General features: G+C 40.3%; 1 protein-coding gene and 1 long non-coding RNA gene across 3 annotated transcripts in view; one reads left to right on the top strand and one right to left on the bottom strand.

Annotated features, from left to right (window-relative positions):
- Positions 1 to 1,954: 1,954 nt before the first annotated feature.
- LOC104929135 (myosin heavy chain, fast skeletal muscle) overlaps positions 1,955 to 19,174 on the top strand; it is an 18,762-nt gene continuing 1,542 nt past the window's right edge. Inside the window, exons 1-38 of one of the 2 annotated variants that reach the window (XM_027273179.1) lie at positions 1,955 to 2,206; positions 2,282 to 2,425; positions 2,531 to 2,687; positions 2,782 to 2,809; positions 2,890 to 2,989; positions 3,082 to 3,174; positions 3,265 to 3,328; positions 3,407 to 3,505; positions 3,596 to 3,699; positions 3,797 to 3,935; positions 4,044 to 4,162; positions 4,421 to 4,570; positions 4,677 to 4,847; positions 4,954 to 5,254; positions 5,381 to 5,445; positions 5,540 to 5,627; positions 5,755 to 5,872; positions 5,958 to 6,081; positions 6,445 to 6,581; positions 6,671 to 6,926; positions 7,015 to 7,257; positions 7,341 to 7,517; positions 7,598 to 7,743; positions 7,841 to 7,931; positions 8,027 to 8,416; positions 8,528 to 8,654; positions 8,742 to 8,860; positions 8,939 to 9,135; positions 9,392 to 9,575; positions 9,663 to 9,828; positions 9,935 to 10,059; positions 10,162 to 10,470; positions 10,569 to 10,772; positions 10,882 to 11,007; positions 11,099 to 11,269; positions 11,378 to 11,482; positions 11,582 to 11,677; positions 11,805 to 12,161. In XM_027273179.1, coding sequence (XP_027128980.1) covers positions 2,000 to 2,206; positions 2,282 to 2,425; positions 2,531 to 2,687; positions 2,782 to 2,809; positions 2,890 to 2,989; positions 3,082 to 3,174; positions 3,265 to 3,328; positions 3,407 to 3,505; positions 3,596 to 3,699; positions 3,797 to 3,935; positions 4,044 to 4,162; positions 4,421 to 4,570; positions 4,677 to 4,847; positions 4,954 to 5,254; positions 5,381 to 5,445; positions 5,540 to 5,627; positions 5,755 to 5,872; positions 5,958 to 6,081; positions 6,445 to 6,581; positions 6,671 to 6,926; positions 7,015 to 7,257; positions 7,341 to 7,517; positions 7,598 to 7,743; positions 7,841 to 7,931; positions 8,027 to 8,416; positions 8,528 to 8,654; positions 8,742 to 8,860; positions 8,939 to 9,135; positions 9,392 to 9,575; positions 9,663 to 9,828; positions 9,935 to 10,059; positions 10,162 to 10,470; positions 10,569 to 10,772; positions 10,882 to 11,007; positions 11,099 to 11,269; positions 11,378 to 11,482; positions 11,582 to 11,677; positions 11,805 to 12,074 — 5,910 coding nt within the window. In that variant the 5' untranslated portion in view covers positions 1,955 to 1,999 and the 3' untranslated portion in view covers positions 12,075 to 12,161. Of the gene's footprint in view, positions 2,207 to 2,281; positions 2,426 to 2,530; positions 2,688 to 2,781; positions 2,810 to 2,889; positions 2,990 to 3,081; positions 3,175 to 3,264; positions 3,329 to 3,406; positions 3,506 to 3,595; positions 3,700 to 3,796; positions 3,936 to 4,043; positions 4,163 to 4,420; positions 4,571 to 4,676; positions 4,848 to 4,953; positions 5,255 to 5,380; positions 5,446 to 5,539; positions 5,628 to 5,754; positions 5,873 to 5,957; positions 6,082 to 6,444; positions 6,582 to 6,670; positions 6,927 to 7,014; positions 7,258 to 7,340; positions 7,518 to 7,597; positions 7,744 to 7,840; positions 7,932 to 8,026; positions 8,417 to 8,527; positions 8,655 to 8,741; positions 8,861 to 8,938; positions 9,136 to 9,391; positions 9,576 to 9,662; positions 9,829 to 9,934; positions 10,060 to 10,161; positions 10,471 to 10,568; positions 10,773 to 10,881; positions 11,008 to 11,098; positions 11,270 to 11,377; positions 11,483 to 11,581; positions 11,678 to 11,804; positions 12,162 to 19,174 lie in introns of those variants that run through there. The other variant, XM_027273180.1, reaches the window with a different exon arrangement.
- LOC113744244 (uncharacterized) lies at positions 17,935 to 18,262 on the bottom strand. Its single transcript, XR_003461385.1, has 3 exons — positions 18,221 to 18,262; positions 18,103 to 18,130; positions 17,935 to 18,020 (listed from the first exon to the last, which is right to left on the bottom strand). It is a non-coding gene; the product is annotated as an uncharacterized LOC113744244 (long non-coding RNA).

Here is a 19,174-nt window from a genome sequence, read left to right as displayed (position 1 = left end):
GAGAGAGAGAGAGAGAGAGAGAGAGAGAGAGAGAGAGAGAGAGAGAGAGAGAGAGAGAGATGTAAATAAATAATGGGTTAATTTTTCATGTTAGATAAGCCTATGCGTGGACGCTGCATATTGCATTCGGAGGCCGAAAGCACGTTTTAGTTTTTTCAATGATGACTGTCCCCGCCCTCAACACCTAGGCCAGTGGTCCCCAACCCCCGGGCCGCGGACCGGTACCGGTCCGTGGATCAATCAGTACCGGGCCGCACAAGAATTAATTAGTTATTTCTGTTTTATTTAATACGGTCATTTCGAAATAAAAAAACGTTTCAAAATAAAAGACCGCTCGACTTAGACTGGGACTATAATAAAGGGGGACTTACTACTTCATCCACAGTTGGTAGGAGAAGAAGAAAATATTACTTAATACTTAATATTTTCTTCTTCTCCTACCAACTGTAGATAGAGTAGTAAGTCCCCCTCTATTATAGTCCCAGTCTAAGTCGAGCGGTCTTTTATTTTGAAACGTTTTTTTATTTCGAAATGACGTCCCCCCCCCGGTCCGCATTAAAATTGTCAATCGTTGACCGGTCCGCAGTTAGGAAAAGGTTGGGGACCACTGCTGTAGAGAATTATTCAGATTGTTCACATGCACAGAAATATTTGCAGATACACACACATGCTATTGAAATATTTATTTATTTATTTTTCACCAAACAAGTCAGTGCAACGTATGCACAGCAGATATATTTACATTGGCATGAACTAAAATATATGCTCACAAAACAGTAAGCTGAAAAATACAATTTCAGAAAAAATGTCAGAAAAAAAAATAAAATAAAGAGGAAAGCAAAATAATTTGACAAAACTGCTCTACCCCGACCTCTCACTCTTCCTCCCCCTTTCATTCAAACCCTCCCTCTTCCTCTTCCTCTCTCAGCAATGTCTTCCAAAGATGCTTACCTATGGTCTTTTGTCAGATTGTGTCTTATGCAGAGAACTTGAAAAGTGCCACTTCGAATTGCAAAATGTGTGTAAAGCAGAAAATGTGTTTAAAGTTTTGGAGATTTGAGATGAGGTTTTGCTCCCTGTGTGTCAGTTTAAATATTTGTGCTATCCATGTCATTTCAGTGTGTTAGCAACTGGACAAAACTGTAAGAAAAAAGGTTAGTGAAGTAGAGAAATTTAGCAATCAAAAGAAGAATAGAATATAAAGAAAGAATATGTTTAATTGATTATGATTTCACCAAATGAACTGAATTAACTGAATTATGTACAACAAGAGAACACTGGTGTATTTTTATATTTGTGCATATTCTGTCAAACATACATGGTGCTCATATGTCTTATTGAACTGCTGATGAAGGAACACTCAAGTCACGGTTAAAATTGTGGTATGCTGTCTCCATTTCCACATTTGGAATGCTTCCAGATTTAGTTTCAACTGTGTTAGCAAAACCCGCTCAATATAAGGAGTCCTTCAGTGAATAGCAGTGTGCATAGGAGACTGTGAGATCCAGCTTGTGGTATGTCTGTACTCTTATACTTTAGACCACTTCAATATATTATTCAATTAACATGTTAATGTGCAGTAATGTTAATGAGCTAAATGTTAATGGGAACATTTATTTCAATTTGTGTTTTGAAACCTCTTCTAATTGAGAACTTGTTTTGAACAGGCCTGGGGAATACACTTCACAGAGAGGGGGACAGGTGAGGTGAAATTTAAAACTTTGAACTTTTTATTTTTAAGCAAACTATATACCAGTTCCTGAATGGCTACACTTATCCATCCAAGTATTTTGACAAAACTATACTACAATGGTTATTCTCAGTGCCAGCTAAATCTAAAAAAGGCTGTATAACTGCATGGGAACAAAACAAAGAGGAGGCTTCAATTTCATTTCATTGTTCAGCAAAATTTCACGTTCACGTTTCTGTTCATCTACAAGACCTTTAGTCTGAAAAGAAGCTCCTTTGTGATTTTACAACAGACAAACAAGCCGGCACCATGAGTACCGACGCTGAGATGGCCGTTTATGGCAAAGCTGCCATTTACCTCCGTAAGCCAGAGAAGGAGAGAATTGAGGCTCAAAGCAAACCTTTTGATGCCAAGTCTGCCTGCTATGTGACTGATGCTAAGGAGCTGTACTTGAAGGGAACAATCATCAAGAAAGATGGTGGCAAAGTCACTGTCAAAGTCCTGGGCACTGAGGAGGTTGGTATCATTAAATCAAACTCAAATGGAAATTCAGTATGATCAATTCTCACTGAGACAAATGTCCTGTTCCAGGAGAGGACAGTTAAAGAAGATGAAGTCTCTCCAATGAACCCTCCCAAGTACGATAAAATTGAGGACATGGCCATGATGACCCATCTCAATGAAGCCTCTGTGTTGTATAACCTTAAAGAGCGTTATGCAGCATGGATGATCTACGTAAGACTGCTGAGTAATCTGCTGAATTAAAAAAGACAAATATTTAAAATGGCTAAATGGAGGAAAACATAAAGTTAACTGTTGAATCTCTATGATCCCTTTCAGACCTACTCTGGGTTGTTCTGTGCCACTGTGAACCCCTACAAGTGGCTCCCAGTGTACGATGCTGAAGTTGTAAATGCCTACAGAGGCAAGAAGCGTATGGAGGCTCCACCCCACATCTTCTCTGTCTCTGACAACGCTTTTCAGTTCATGCTTATGGGTAAGTTAGTTAAATTAAGTTAATACAACTGCAGAATTTAAGTGTATGAGGTTTCTACTTCAGTCAAAAAAATGTTTTGTTTTCTATTTAACAGATAGGGAGAACCAGTCTGTCTTGATCACGTAAGTTTCATATTTGTTTATTTTGTTGAACATAATCAGATATGTTGATCAAATTCTGAAAAGTCTCTGTTCCTACCTAGTGGAGAATCTGGTGCTGGAAAGACTGTGAACACCAAGCGTGTCATCCAGTACTTTGCAACAATCTCAGTTGGTGGAGACAAGAAGAGGGACACCTCAAAGGTGGGCATATACAATTGATAACAATCAAGACTTTTGAATATGAAATGATGTTCCAGTCATTTTCTGATGTCAGTTTTAAACCTGGATTATAGGGGTCTCTGGAGGATCAGATTATTGCAGCCAATCCCCTGCTGGAGGCCTATGGTAATGCCAAAACTATAAGGAATGACAACTCTTCTCGTTTTGTAAGTATGGAGGGATTTCCACACGTGAAAGAGATCTTGTTATACATTGCCCATGAGGAGGAACGTTGAAATTTCACTTGTTCAAAACAGGGTAAATTCATCAGAATCCATTTCGGCACAACTGGCAAACTGGCTAGTGCTGATATTGAGACATGTGAGTAACAATTCTCAGAATATATACACGTTTGAATTTAGAATTGACCAGGCTGTGACTTATGAACACTTTTTGTAGATCTGCTGGAGAAGTCCAGAGTGACATTCCAGCTTTCTGATGAAAGAGGCTACCACATCTTCTACCAGATGATGACCAACCACATACCTGGGATCATTGGTAAAAAGACTGAGTTGTTGTACAATGTGAAACTGACATGTTTAATACATAACAATCCAATGAACTTGCCATGCATTTTTTGATCTCTAGAAATGTCACTTATCACAACCAACCCCTATGACTTCCCCATGTGTAGCATGGGTCAGATCACTGTGGCTAGCATTGATGACAAAGTTGAGCTGGAAGCCACTGATGTGAGTAATCTTTACTTCAATACATGAAATTCATTCATTCATCAAAATTGCTCTATTAAATGCATTTTTATGTGTGGATACCTTTTTTTGAAAACAGAACGCTATTGATATCCTGGGCTTCAGTGGTGAGGAGAAGAATAGCATCTACAAGATGACTGGTGCTGTGCTCCACCATGGTAACATGAAGTTCAAGCAGAAGCAGCGTGAGGAGCAGGCTGAGCCTGATGGCACAGAGGGTGAGTATTAAACATCAGAGAAACAGAGAACCTTGTTTCTTTATTATATCATGATGGAGGGCAATGGTCACATACTGTATTAACTGTAAATCAATTAACTATTTTCAGAGGCTGACAAGGTTGCTTACTTGCTGGGTCTGAACTCCGCTGACATGCTGAAGGCTCTGTGCTATCCCAGAGTGAAGGTCGGAAATGAGTATGTCACCAAGGGACAGACTGTACCTCAGGTAACTGAAATAACATGGCCTGAAATTTTGATTTTAATTTACATGTACTACTTGCATATTTATAATACAATGGTCCCGCTTAGATTGTAACATCAGACACAGTGTGAACATCAGCCCTAATTTCGACAAAAGACTTCAATAAAAATGTGTAATACATTTTAAATTTGTATTCTTTTGTTTTATTTGTACCATTAAACGATGTTCAGAACAGTAATGTGGCATTTTACAAAATGGTTGATTGACTTTTGTTTTATCCAGGTGAATAACTCAGTGACTGCTCTGGCCAAGTCTATCTATGAAAAGATGTTCTTGTGGATGGTTGTCCGTATCAACGAGATGTTGGACACTAAACAAGCAAGGCAATACTTCATCGGTGTCCTGGACATTGCTGGCTTTGAAATCTTTGATGTAAGCTTCATTTCCAACAATTTAGCTGCTGGTGTTTTTATTTATTTATTACAATGTCATTCTTATTGCGTGCAAGACATTTTGCTGAATATTTGTGCCCTACCAGTTCAACACACTGGAACAGCTGTGCATCAACTTCACCAATGAGAAACTGCAACAGTTTTTCAACCACACCATGTTTGTCCTGGAGCAAGATGAGTACAAGAAGGAGGGTATTGTCTGGGAGTTCATTGACTTTGGCATGGACTTGGCTGCCTGCATTGAGCTGATTGAAAAGGTGATCATTTATTGTTGTCATTTTTTCTAAATGTTTTAATTTGACTTCAAAACAGTTGTATATCATTTATTCATCACTTAATCAAATACTTCCTACTTTTTTCAAGCCCATGGGCATCTTCTCAATCCTTGAAGAGGAGTGCATGTTCCCCAAGGCCTCAGACACATCCTTCAAGAACAAGCTGTATGACCAGCATCTTGGCAAAAACAAAGCATTTGAGAAGCCAAAGCCTGTCAAAGGCAAGCCTGAGGCCCACTTCTCCCTGGTGCACTACGCTGGTACTGTGGACTACAATATCATCGGCTGGCTGGAAAAGAACAAGGACCCACTGAATGAGTCTGCTGTGCAGTTGTACCAGAAATCCTCAGTTAAACTGCTTGCGCTTCTGTATCCTCCTGTTGTTGAGGGTAATATATTAGATTCCATTGAACTTAAACATGCATAATGTATAATTGTATAATTCTAAAATAACTGTGGAATGAATTCATGTAAATATAGTGTCTCACTGTGACAAAATGTCTACTTTTCCACAGAGGTTGGCAAGAAGGGAGGCAAGAAGAAGGGTGGTTCTATGCAGACTGTTTCTTCACAGTTCAGAGTAATTTTTTTTTTTTATTAAATCATATTTCAGTTCATATTCAAACTCACAATTGTGACATTTCATGACAAAAGTCAACATTTTGGCTCTACAGGAGAACTTGGGCAAACTGATGACAAACTTGAGGAGCACACATCCTCACTTTGTGCGCTGTCTGATTCCCAATGAGTCAAAGACTCCAGGTACATGAAAAACATAATCTCAGTGGAGTGGTTTAGGGGTAGACTGGTTTGTTGGTATGGTTTACCTAATTTTGTACTGTCACAACAAATAGAAAAAAGAAGTAAATGAGGAATATCTTCTTTACAGGTCTGATGGAGAACTACCTGGTCATCCACCAGCTCAGGTGTAACGGTGTGCTGGAGGGTATCAGAATCTGCAGAAAAGGTTTCCCCAGCAGAATCCCCTATGCTGACTTCAAGCAGAGGTATCATTGGAATTTCTAACATAATTTTTGATGACAGACTATTAAAAGAAAATGCACACACTAACCATTAACTCTTTCATCAAAGATACAAGGTGCTGAATGCCAGTGTCATCCCTGATGGCCAGTTCATGGACAACAAGAAGGCTTCAGAGAAGCTGCTTGGGTCAATTGATGTTAATCATGACGAGTACAGATTTGGACACACTAAGGTAAGGGTTGGTGAAATGTTTTTATTGTCTGTTTTAAAGGATAGAAAGAATTCCGTCTCATCACACCAAGGTAAGTGACATGACTGACTAACCAGCTTATATGTTTTTTCAGTCCAGTGTGATTTTCTGTTAATTTTATGTAATATATCTATCTATAAGGTTAATTTGGTTCCCAGACAATGGGAAAGATGAACAAATGATTCAGTGTTAGGAATGAAGTTGAGGGGTCAGTGCACCACCATTTATAAAAGAAACATTGAGAAATGAGGGTTGGTAAAATGTTTTTATTGTTTGTTTTAAAGGGTAGAAAGAATTTCCTCTCATCATGCTACATTTAATTATTATTTTTTTTTATTTCTCCAGGTGTTCTTCAAGGCTGGTCTGCTGGGTACCCTTGAGGAGATGAGAGATGAAAAGCTGGCAACTTTGGTCACAATGACTCAGGCTCTTTGCCGTGGCTATGTCATGAGAAAGGAGTTTGTGAAGATGATGGCGAGGAGGCATGTTGAAAATAGCAAATTCAGAGAGATACTATGAAAGAACATGACCCAAGACTTTATTGTCTATAACATCAAATTTTTCTCTACAGGGAAGCCATCTATACCATCCAGTACAACGTCCGCTCATTCACAAATGTGAAAAACTGGCCATGGATGAAGGTGTACTACAAGATCAAGCCTATGCTGAAGAGTGCTGAAACTGAGAAGGAGCTGGCCAACATGAAGGAGAACTATGAGAAGATGAAAACAGACTTGGCTACAGCCCTCGCCAAGAAGAAGGAACTGGAGGAGAAGATGGTGTCCATTGTGCAGGAGAAAAATGATCTGCAGCTGCAAGTAGCATCTGTAAGTACAATTTTCAGTGTTTTCTTTTTGTTTGTTTCATTTGTTTGTTTGTTTTTTTGCTAAGGTCCCTTTACATATAATGAACTAGGAAGCTGAAAATCTGTCAGATGCTGAGGAAAGATGTGAGGGACTTATCAAGAGTAAGATTCAGATGGAGGCCAAACTCAAAGAGACAACTGAGAGACTGGAGGATGAAGAGGAAATCAATGCTGAGCTCACTGCCAAGAAGAGAAAGCTGGAGGATGAATGCTCTGAGCTGAAGAAGGATATTGACGATCTGGAGCTTACCTTGGCCAAAGTGGAGAAAGAGAAACATGCTACTGAGAACAAGGTTTGGAAATGTCAATACATTTTAGTAATTCAAAGGACATTTAAGGATTACTATGTAATAACAACGTCTTTCTTGTGACCTAGGTGAAGAACCTTACTGAGGAGATGGCTTCTCAAGATGAGAGCATTGCTAAGCTGACCAAAGAAAAGAAAGCCCTTCAGGAGTCTCACCAGCAGACTCTTGATGACCTGCAGGCTGAGGAAGACAAAGTCAACACTCTGACCAAGGCCAAGACTAAGCTTGAGCAACAAGTGGATGATGTAAGTTTACAGAGTCACCTGGAATGTCAAAGCAAGACTCCTCTTGAACATGAAATTTAAAGACTCATTTTAACGTTCAGCTCGAGGGTTCTCTGGAGCAAGAGAAGAAGCTGCGTATGGACCTTGAGAGAGCCAAGAGGAAGCTGGAGGGTGATCTGAAACTGGCCCAGGAATCCATCATGGATCTTGAGAATGAAAAGCAGCAGTCTGACGAGAAACTGAAAAAGTAAAATTGCCTTTGAATTTGTCAAACAACCATTCTTTTCAAAATTATGGTCAACTGCATGACGTCTTACTATGTACCTTTTGGATTTTTCTCACAGGAAAGACTTTGAAATCAGTCAGCTCCTGAGCAAGGTTGAGGATGAGCAGTCACTGGGTGCTCAGCTTCAGAAGAAGATCAAGGAGCTCCAGGTTACATATCATGTTATATAAAACATTACTGTATACTTTGCCATCTTGTGTATTATGAGTTGAATTTTACAGATAGACACTCCTGCATTCAACAGGCCCGTATTGAGGAACTGGAGGAGGAGATTGAGGCTGAACGTGCAGCTCGTGCCAAGGTTGAGAAGCAGAGAGCTGACCTCTCCAGGGAACTTGAAGAGATCAGTGAGAGGCTGGAGGAGGCTGGTGGAGCCACTGCTGCTCAGATTGAGATGAACAAGAAGCGTGAAGCTGAGTTCCAGAAGGTCCGTCGTGACCTTGAGGAGTCCACTCTGCAGCATGAAGCCACTGCTGCTGCTCTTCGTAAGAAGCAGGCTGACAGCGTAGCTGAGCTGGGAGAGCAGATCGACAACCTCCAGCGTGTCAAGCAGAAGCTTGAGAAGGAAAAGAGTGAATACAAGATGGAGATTGATGACCTCTCCAGCAACATGGAGGCTGTTGCTAAAGCAAAGGTACACAACACATCAAATAGTCTTTTAATACCCAAATTATTACCATAAATAGGGCAATTGCGATTATAAATGTAATCTGATGACTGATTTGATCTGTCTTTTCCCCATTAGGGAAATCTTGAAAAGATGTGCCGTACTCTTGAGGACCAGCTAAGTGAACTGAAGTCCAAAAATGATGAAAATGTCCGTCAGATCAATGACATGAGTGCACAAAGAGCACGTCTCCTGACAGAAAATGGTATCTACAAATGATTAGTGAACAATCTGTTGTGTGTTTTTGAGAATTGTGGCACAAACTAATTTATCTTGACATCTTTCACACAAGGTGAGTTCACCCGTCAAGTTGAAGAGAAAGAAGCTCTTGTCTCCCAGCTGACCAGAGGCAAACAGGCCTTTACACAGCAGATTGAGGAGTTGAAGAGACAGATTGAAGAAGAGGTTAAGGTAAGGAAACTGTAAGTATGTGCTGATAGACTTATTTAATTAGATGATGTGCACACTGAATATTATTCCTTACACCAGGCCAAGAATGCTCTTGCCCATGGAGTGCAATCAGCCCGCCACGACTGTGATCTGTTGAGGGAGCAGTTTGAGGAGGAGCAGGAGGCTAAGGCTGAGCTACAGCGTGGAATGTCCAAGGCCAACAGTGAGGTGGCTCAGTGGAGATCTAAGTATGAAACTGATGCTATCCAGCGTACTGAGGAGCTTGAGGAAGCCAAGTGAGTGCATTTTAAACAATTAAATGACCCAGTCTATGATAATAGACGTGGTCAACTGACTCAATCTTTATTTTATATCAATACTTTGGTTTTAAAGAAATATATCCAACCATGACAATTTAACAGTGAAGCACATAACATATATGAATATGAATCATTTGAGGTATAACCTTGCTCAACTGACTGCTGCACTTTGCTTGTATATGTTTAATTTTAAGGTTTTCATTGAGAGATAAATCCCACTTTTTTCAAACAGGAAAAAGCTGGCCCAGCGCCTTCAGGAGGCTGAGGAGCAGATTGAGGCAGTGAATTCCAAGTGTGCTTCTCTTGAGAAAACCAAACAGAGGCTCCAGAGTGAGGTGGAGGACCTCATGATAGATGTGGAGAGAGCCAATGGACTGGCTGCCAATCTGGACAAGAAGCAGAGGAACTTCGACAAGGTAACAACACTTACTTTGTGTGAACATGAAATCAAATCGAAAAAATCTAATACTGAACTAAATTATCTATACTGTTGTGTAATTTAGGTCTTGGCAGAGTGGAAACAGAAGTATGAGGAGGGTCAGGCAGAGCTTGAGGGAGCTCAGAAGGAGGCTCGTTCTCTTGGCACTGAGCTGTTCAAGATGAAGAACTCTTATGAGGAAGCTCTGGATCAGCTGGAGACCATGAAGCGTGAAAACAAGAACCTCCAGCGTGAGTTCTGACCACTTTCTTTAACAGCTGTTGCATTCAATACATTTGTATGTGTTAGAATGAAGCTCAGATATTATTGAACACTATCAAACACATTTCTCTGCAGAGGAGATCTCAGATCTGACTGAACAGATTGGTGAGACTGGCAAGAGTATCCATGAACTGGAGAAAGCCAAGAAGCAGGTGGAGACAGAGAAGTCTGAGATCCAGACAGCTCTTGAAGAGGCTGAGGTACAATTCTTTTGCAAAGATCTTCTGAAAACCCATGGACAAATGTATTAGAACAGTATGAAGGTCTGCAGAGATTAATATTTTATTCTTTAAAATCATTAGGGAACTCTGGAACATGAAGAGTCTAAGATCCTGCGTGTCCAGCTTGAGCTCAACCAGATTAAGGGTGAGGTGGACAGGAAGCTGGCAGAGAAGGATGAGGAGATGGAGCAGATCAAGAGGAACAGCCAGAGGGTGATTGACTCCATGCAGAGCACTCTGGATTCTGAGGTCAGGAGCAGGAACGATGCCCTGAGAATCAAGAAGAAGATGGAGGGAGACCTGAATGAGATGGAGATTCAGTTGAGCCATGCCAATCGCCAGGCTGCTGAGTCCCAGAAGCAGCTGAGGAATGTGCAGGCACAGCTCAAGGTATTGTAAGACATCAAGATTGCATAATGGACTATGGTCAGCGCACATGCATTTTGGTAGTTGACATTTTGAATATTTTGCTGATATTTTTTCACCAGGATGCTCAACTGCACCTTGATGATGCTGTCAGAGCCCAGGATGACTTCAAGGAACAAGCTGCTATGGTGGAGCGCAGGAACGGTCTCATGATGGCTGAAATTGAGGAACTGAGAGCTGCTCTTGAACAGACAGAGAGAAGCCGCAAAGTGGCTGAACAGGAGCTGGTGGATGCCAGTGAGCGTGTTGGACTTCTGCACTCTCAGGTGAACAAACGCCATGATTTTGCAATAATTCAAAATGTTTTGAAGTTTTTAAATAACATGAAAATCAGGAAAGTGATGACTCAAATGACCAAATCTTTTTACTTTTTAGAACACAAGCCTCATGAACACCAAGAAGAAGCTTGAGACTGACCTTGTCCAGATCCAGAGTGAAGTGGATGACACCGTTCAGGAAGCAAGGAATGCTGAGGAGAAGGCCAAGAAGGCCATCACTGATGTAGGTTTAACTTTCCTTTGTCTTTTCTTTTCATGGGAAAATGTGTTTTTTCAAGATATTTCTAATTAACATTTCATGCTTTCATCTTTAGGCTGCTATGATGGCTGAGGAGCTGAAGAAGGAGCAGGATACTAGTTCTCACCTGGAGAGGATGAAGAAGAACCTGGAGGTTGCTGTTAAGGACCTGCAGCACCGCCTGGATGAGGCCGAGAATCTGGCCATGAAGGGTGGCAAGAAGCAGCTCCAGAAACTTGAGTCTAGAGTAAGACAATTTTGTTAAGAATTCCACAGTTTAGGAAATGCAAGAAAACATGCTTAAGATACTGTATGTATTCTACATTTTTTATACATATTATGTTTTTTTCTGAAGGTGCGTGAGCTGGAGGCAGAGGTTGAGGCTGAGCAGAGACGTGGAGTAGATGCTGTTAAGGGTGTCCGCAAATATGAGAGGAGAGTAAAGGAGCTCACCTATCAGGTACAACTACAATACATTGCATTATGTACAGTATAAATCAATACATTATATTTACAGTTACAGATTTTAAAAGACGCAAGTCTATATTTTCTATCACAGACTGAGGAAGATAAGAAAAACGTTACCAGGCTGCAGGACTTGGTTGACAAGTTGCAGCTCAAGGTGAAGGCCTACAAGAGGCAGGCTGAGGAAGCGGTAAGGACAAAAGATCTGTTTTATACAAAGGGAACTTGATATGTCATTGTTAATTTATGTACCGTAGACCTTGTAAGCTTTTCTGGGCATAAAAGCATCTTTCCATATTTTGTGTGTTGCTTTTCAGGAGGAGCAGGCCAATGTTCATCTGTCCAAGTGCAGGAAGGTCCAGCATGAGCTGGAGGAGGCTGAGGAGCGTGCTGACATTGCAGAGTCCCAGGTCAACAAACTGAGAGCAAAGAGCCGCGACTCTGGCAAGGTAAGCATAAATATAAGTGCTTTTAGCTTCATAAAACTGACAACAGACATAACCTTTATATGTATGCAGTGTATGTATCTGCATATGTACTATAATGTATTATTATTTGTTTTCTTTACAGGGAAAAGACACTGCTGAGTAAAGCACTCTGGCAAATGGGCTGTTTCCAATCATATAATATGATTTGAAATAAACCACAATAAAATGTTTTTTGACCATCATAAATTACTGTCTGTATTATTTTTAGGTGACTGTGTCCTGTGAAAGAGAGCACATTTGAAAAATGGATCATTTATGAGAGCTAAACAAAATTCTACAATCTTTATTGGAATACATACCTAATACCTGTAACTATTCATAACATTTGATTCATGTGGTATGAAAACAATTTTGTGTGCCCCCAAAGTGTAATCCCCAGCACAGAGAGGAGAGCTACAACATTCAAGAGTTAGTTATCAGTCTGGGAACATTTTTGGATCCCTCATGAAAAGTGAATGCTACATTCAGAGAATTTTGGAAACATTATATAGAAGGTCTAAATGTCTTGCTTCAATTGGAGTATTGGAGTTCAAAGACATTGTTTCTGATTCGTAATTGTTGAGCAAACATTATGCAGCCTGTCACCTACACTGTCTGTTCCTGTACTGTACCATAAAACCTTTAAATGTTTAATAAGAAAAGAAATCTTGCTTAGATCTCAGTGCTGTAGAATGAAGGAAATGGAATGTCCAAATGTCCTCCAAATATACTTAGTTTTTTGTGATTTTAAATTTTTTATTGTGACATAACCAGATTAATGAATGAACATTTAGGAAAAATAGAAGACTGATGTGTTCTTAATTTAGTATATGTTTTACAAAACATACATGGTGTTCAAGAGTGAAGTAGATACATATTTGTGCATATTCTGTCAAACATACATGGTTTTCAACAGCCCAAAATAAACTTTATAAAGTTTATAAATAAACACACTGATTAAGCAAAAATCCATCATTACTTTCCCTTTTGATACAAATTGAAAGCTCAGAGATATTGTAAACAAAGAATTATTATACAGAATATACTATAAAAACAATTTTAAAAAATGTAGATATTAGTGAAATAGAGAAATTTAGCAATCAAAAGAATATGTTTAATTGATTATGATTTCACCAAATGAACTGAATTAACAGCAATAGAACTCTGATGTATTTTTATATTTGTGCATATTCTGTCAAACATACATGGTCATATGTCCAAAAATAAACTCCTATTGAACTGCTGATGAAGCAACACTCAAGTCGCAGTTAAAATTGTGGTATGCTATTGCTGGCTCCATTCCCACATTTGGCATGGTTCCATATTTAGTTTCAGCTGTGTTAGCAAAACCAGTTCAATATAAGGAGTCCTTCAGTGAATAGCAGTGTGCATAGGAGACCGTGAGATCCAGCTTGTGGTATGTCTGTACTCTTATACTTTAGACCACTTCAATATATTATTCAATTAAAATGTTAATGTGAAATAATGTTAATGAGCTAAATGTTAATATGAACATTTAATTTAATTTCTGTTTTGAAACCTCTTCTAATTAAGAACTTGTTTTGAACAGGCCTGGGGAATACACTTCACAGAGAAAGGGAACAGGTGAGGTGAAATTTAAAACTTTGAACTTTTATTTTTAAGCAAACTATGTACCAGTCATTGAATGGCTATCTATCTGTCTGTCTGTCTGTCTGTCTCAACCTTCGTTCTCAGTAGCATGTTTCTCCTTTCCCATTTTGCGCCCAAGGTAAGCTTTCCAGATAATCAATATCGCTGCTTCAGCTCAGAGCATTCATCCTCCAGCTTCTCTCTTCTTCGGCATGTGAGCTCAGTGTCATGATTTCCTCTTCATCCTCCAGTCCTCTCGGTGTTCTCTGTTGAGTTTGGCCTGCCAGGCTGAATCTACTCTTGATAAGTCCCTCACATCGTTCCCTCATGCATCTGACAGATCCAGATTCCTAGTTTCATTAGCATGAAAAGAGACCTCAAGCAAAAAACCAAACAAACAATTGAAAAAACAGAACAAAAGGAAAACACTGAAAAATGGTAACTTACAGATGCTACCTTGCAGCTGCAGGACTCTTTTTTCTCCTGCAAATGCGACACCCATCATTCTCCTCCAGTCCTTCTTCTTGCGCCTTAGGGCGGCAGCCAAGTCTTTTTCATCTTCTCATCATTCTCCTTATGTTGGCCAGCCCCTTCTCAGTTCAGCACTCTTCAGCAGGGCTTGATCTTTTAGTACAACCTTCATCCCAGGCCATTTGGTTCACATTCATGAATGACGCAGGACTTATAACTGGATGGGTGTAGATGGCATCTCTGTTACAAACAGTTGGTTATTATATACAAGGTTTTTCTACATTGATCATGAACAGACAGTGGACCTACGCATCCTCTCGCTCGTCATCTGACACAAACTCCTTTCTCTGAGGTAAGCACGGCAAAGAGCCTGATCATGGTGACCAGCGCTTGCACAGTGTTCATCTCTCATCTCCTCAGGGTACCCAGCAGACCAGCTTTGGAAGACACCTGCCGACAGAATAAAAAAATAAAGTAAATTAGCATGATGAGAGGGACATTCTCTATCCCTTTAACAAACATTATATAAACATTCACACAACCTTCATTCTATCATGGGTTTTAAAATGGTGTGCACTGCCCCACAACTTCATTCCTAACATCGAGATCATTTTTCATCTATGTCCATCTGTCTGAGCGCCACCAAATTAACATTATAAATAGCCTATAATGCGTTACATAAAAATTAAGAAAAAGTAACACTGCCCCGAACTCAAAGAACACATGAAATCGTGGTAAGTAAATCATGATTATTACCTTAGTGTGTGTCCAAATCGTACGGGTCTGCTCACTCAATTGACCACAGCAGCTTCTCTGAAGCCTTCTTGTTGCTCCATGAACTGGCCTCTCAGGGATGACATCTGGCATTCAGCACCTTGTATCTTTGATGACGAGAGTAGGTTATGGTTCAGTGGGGTGCATTTTCTTTAATTAGTCTGTCATCAAAAATATGTTTAGAAATTCCAATGACACCTCTGCTTGAAAGCGCATAGGGGATTCTGCTGGGAAACGTTTTGCAGATTTCTGATTACCCTCCACCAACGCCGTCACTGAGCTGCTCGTGGATGACCAGGAAGTTCTCCATCCGACCTGTAAAGAAGAGTTCTCATGTTACTTCTTTTTCTATTTGGTTCTGGCAGTACAAATGAAGTAAAACCCATACCACAAACAATCTACCCCCTAAATGCACTCTACTCGGAGATTATGTTTATTCTGTACCTGGGAGTCTTTGGTCTCATTGGGGAATCAGACACAGCCCAAAGTGCAAGGAGTTGTGCTCTCAAGTTTGTCATCAGCTTGCCCAAGTTCTCCGAGAGCACCAAAATGGTTACTTTTGTCAGTGAAAAGCATACTTGTGAGTAAAATCGTTCATATAGAAAAACTGCTGTCATATAAATTTGTCACAATGTTAAACCTTTACCTCTAACCTGTGATCGACACAGTCTGCATAGGAACCACTCCTCTATGCTCCATCCCTTCTTTGCCACCACCAGTCTGTGTGGAAAAGTAGACAGATTTTGTCATGAGTGGGAGATTCCAATTTCCCATGAAATGTTCCCAGTAAGCGGTGTTTGGACCTTACTACTAATTATACAGTCATACCTTCACAACAGGAGGATACAGAATGCAGCCACCAGTTTGACTGCAGGATTTCTTGTAGAGCCTGCAGAACAGGACTCATGCAGTTGGGATCCTTGTTCTTGCTCCAGCCAGCCACAGATATTGTACCACAGTACCAGGCTAGTGCCCACAGGGAGAGTGGGCCTCCCAGCCCTTGCCTTTGGCTAGGCTTTGGCTTCTCAAATAGCCTCTGTTTTTCGCCAAGATGCTGGTGCATACAGGCTGTCTTGAAAGGATGTGGTCTGAGCGCCTTGGGGAACATGCACTCCTCTTCAAGGATGGAGAAGAGCCCATGGGGCTGTGAAAAACATATTGGAGTATGTTATATAAGTGAGAATAAATGCATATAAACTGTTTTAAAAAAGTTCAAATTTAAAACAGTTCAGAAAATGACAACAATTAACTGATATCCCTCTTTCATTCCTCAATACAGGCAGCCAAGTCCAATGCCAAAGTCAATGAACTACCCAGACAATACCTCGCCTTCTTGTCTGCCTGCTTGCTCCAGGACAACATGTGTGTGGTTGAAGAAACTGTTGGCAGTTCTCATTGGTGAGTTGATGCACAGCTGTCTCCAGTGTGTTGAACTGGTAGGGCCCAAATATTCACAAATGTCTACCAGACTAAGACGGACAATTGTATAATAAAAAAAACCACAGCCGCTAAATTGTGGAAATGACGCTTCACATCAAAGATTCAAAGCAGCATGAATGTCCAGGCAACACCGAGAAGAACTGCCTTGCTTGTTTAGTCGTCCAACATCTCTTGATACGGATCGCCATCACAGAACACTCCTTTCATAGATGGACCTATGGCCAGGAGCACTCAGGAGTTATTCACCTCGGATAAAAACAAAAGTCAATCAACCATTTTGTAAAATGCTCTACCTTCCTGTTTCTGAATTCTTAATGGTCAAATGAAACAAAAAATACACATTTAAAATGATTACTACACATTTTTCTTGAGTCTTTGTTGAAATTAGGGCTTATGTTCACACTGTGCTCGATGTTACAATCTTCAAGCCGCGACACTTTATTTAAATATGCAGTAGTACATGTAAATCTAAATCATAAATTCAGGCCATGTTTTCAGTTACCTGAGGTACAGTCTGTCCCTTGGTGACATACTCATTCCGAACTTCACTCTGGGATAGCACAGACCTTCAGCATGTCAGCGGAGTTCAGACCCAGCAGTAAGCAACCTTGTCAGCATCCCTGGAATAGTTATATGATTTACAGTTATACAGTATGTGACATTGCCTTCCATCATGATATATAAAGAAACTATGGTTCTCTCTCTTCTGCATGTTCAATACTCACCGTCTGTGCCATCAGGCTCAGCCTGCTCCTCACGCTGCTTCTGCTTGAACTTCATGCTACCATGGTGGAGCACAGCCACAGTCATCTTGTAGTAGATGCTATTCTTCTCCTCACCACTGAAGCCCAGGATATCAATAGCGTTCTTGTTTTTAAAAGGTATCCACACAAATATAAACACTTTAAAAATGTATTTCATGCAGCAATTTGATGAATGAATGAATTTATGTCTTGAAGTAAAGATTCACTCACATCAGTGGCTTCCAGCTCAACTTTGTCATCAATGCTAGCCCACAGTGATCTGCACCCATGTACACATGGGGAAGTCATAGGGGTTGGTTGTGATAAGTGCCATTTCTGGAGATCAAAAAATGCATGGCAATTCAGAGTTGTTATGTATTAAACAGCAAGTTTCTACATTGCTACAACAACTCAGTCTGTTTACCAATGATCCCAGGTAGTGGTTGGTCACTAATCTGGTAGAAGATGTGGTTAGCCTCTTTCATCAGGAAGCTGGATGTCACTTCGGACTTCTCCAGCAGGTTCTACGAAAGTGTTTATAAAGTCACAGCCTGGTCAATTCTAAATTCAAACGTGTATATATTCTGAAATTGTTACTCACATGTTCCCTATCAGCACTAGCCAGTTTTCCAGTTGCGCCGAATGGATTTTATGAATTTACCTGTTTGGTTGAACAAATGAAATTTTAACATCCCTCCTCATGGGCCATGTATAACAAGATCTCTTCACATGTGGAATTCCCTCCATACTTACAAACGAGAAGAGTTGTCATTCCTACTAGTTTTGCGTTACCATAGCCTCCAGCAGGGGGATTGGCTGCAATAATCTGATCCTCCAGAGACCCCTTAATCCAGGTTTAAAACTGACCTCAGCAAAATGACTGGAACATCATCCATATTCAAAAATCTTGTTATAAATTGTATACCCCCCTTTTAGGTGTACCTCTTCTTGTCTCCACCAACTGAGATTGTTGCAAAGTACTGGATGACACTTGGTGTTCACAGTCTTTCCAGCACCAGATTCTCCACTAGGTAGGAACAGAGACTTTCAGAATTTGTCAACATATCTGATTGGTGTTTTCAACAAAATGAAACAAATGTGAAACTTACGTGATCAAGACAGACTGGTTCTCCCTATCTGTTAAATAGAACACAATTATTTTGACTGAACTAGAAACCTCATACACTTAAATTCTGCAGTTGTATTAATTTAATTTAACTAACTTACCAATAAGCATGAACTGAAAGCGTTGTCAGAGACGGAGAAGATTGTGGGTGGAGCCTCCATACGCTTCTGCCTCTGTAGGCACTTACAACTTCAGAATCTTACACTGGGAGCCACTTGTAGGGGTTCACAGTGGCACGGACACAACCCAGAGTAGGTCTGAAGGGATCATAGGATTCACACGTTAACTTGTGTTTTCCTCCATTTAGCCATTTTAACTATTTGTCTTTTTAATTCAAGAATACTCGCAGTCTTACGTAGATCATCCATGCTGCATACGCTCTTTAAGGTTATACAACACAGAGGCTTTCATGGATGCGGTCATCATGGCATGTCCTCAATTTTATCAACTTGGGAGGGTTTCATTGGAGAGACTTCATCTTCTTTAACTGTCTCTCCTGGAACAGGCCATTTGTTCTCAGTGAGAGTTGATCATACTGAATTTCCATTTAGTTTGAGTTAATGATACCCACCTCTTCAGAGTCAGAGTTTGACGTTGACTTTGCCACCATCTTTCTTGATTGTTCCCTTCAAGTACAGCTCCTTCGTTCGACCACATAGCGGCAGACTTGGCATCAAAAAGTTTGCTTTGAGCCTCCAGTCTTTCCTTCTCTGGCTTACTAGAGGTAAATGGCAGCTTTGCCAATAAACGCCCTCTCCGCGTCGGTACTCATGGTGCCGGTTTATTTGTCTGTTTGTAAATCACAAGGTAGCTACTTTTTGACTAAACGTCTTGTGTTTAAACAGACCACTTGCGTGAATTTGCTGAAATGAAATGAAATTGACGTCCTCCTCTTGTTTGTTCCCGCACAGTTATTCCAGTCTTTTTTATAGATAGATAGATAGATAGATTTCGATAGATAGATAGATAGATAGAGTAGTAGAATAGATAGATAGATAGATAGCATAATAGATAGATAAAGGGGATTTTTAAGATAGATAGATAGATCAGAAGAC

This window comes from Larimichthys crocea, chromosome XXI, assembly GCF_000972845.2.
Source record: "Larimichthys crocea isolate SSNF chromosome XXI, L_crocea_2.0, whole genome shotgun sequence".
NCBI classification, from domain to species: domain Eukaryota; kingdom Metazoa; phylum Chordata; class Actinopteri; family Sciaenidae; genus Larimichthys; species Larimichthys crocea.
The sequence above is the reverse complement of the archived record's forward strand: the minus strand, read 5'-3'. Positions and strand labels throughout refer to the sequence as shown.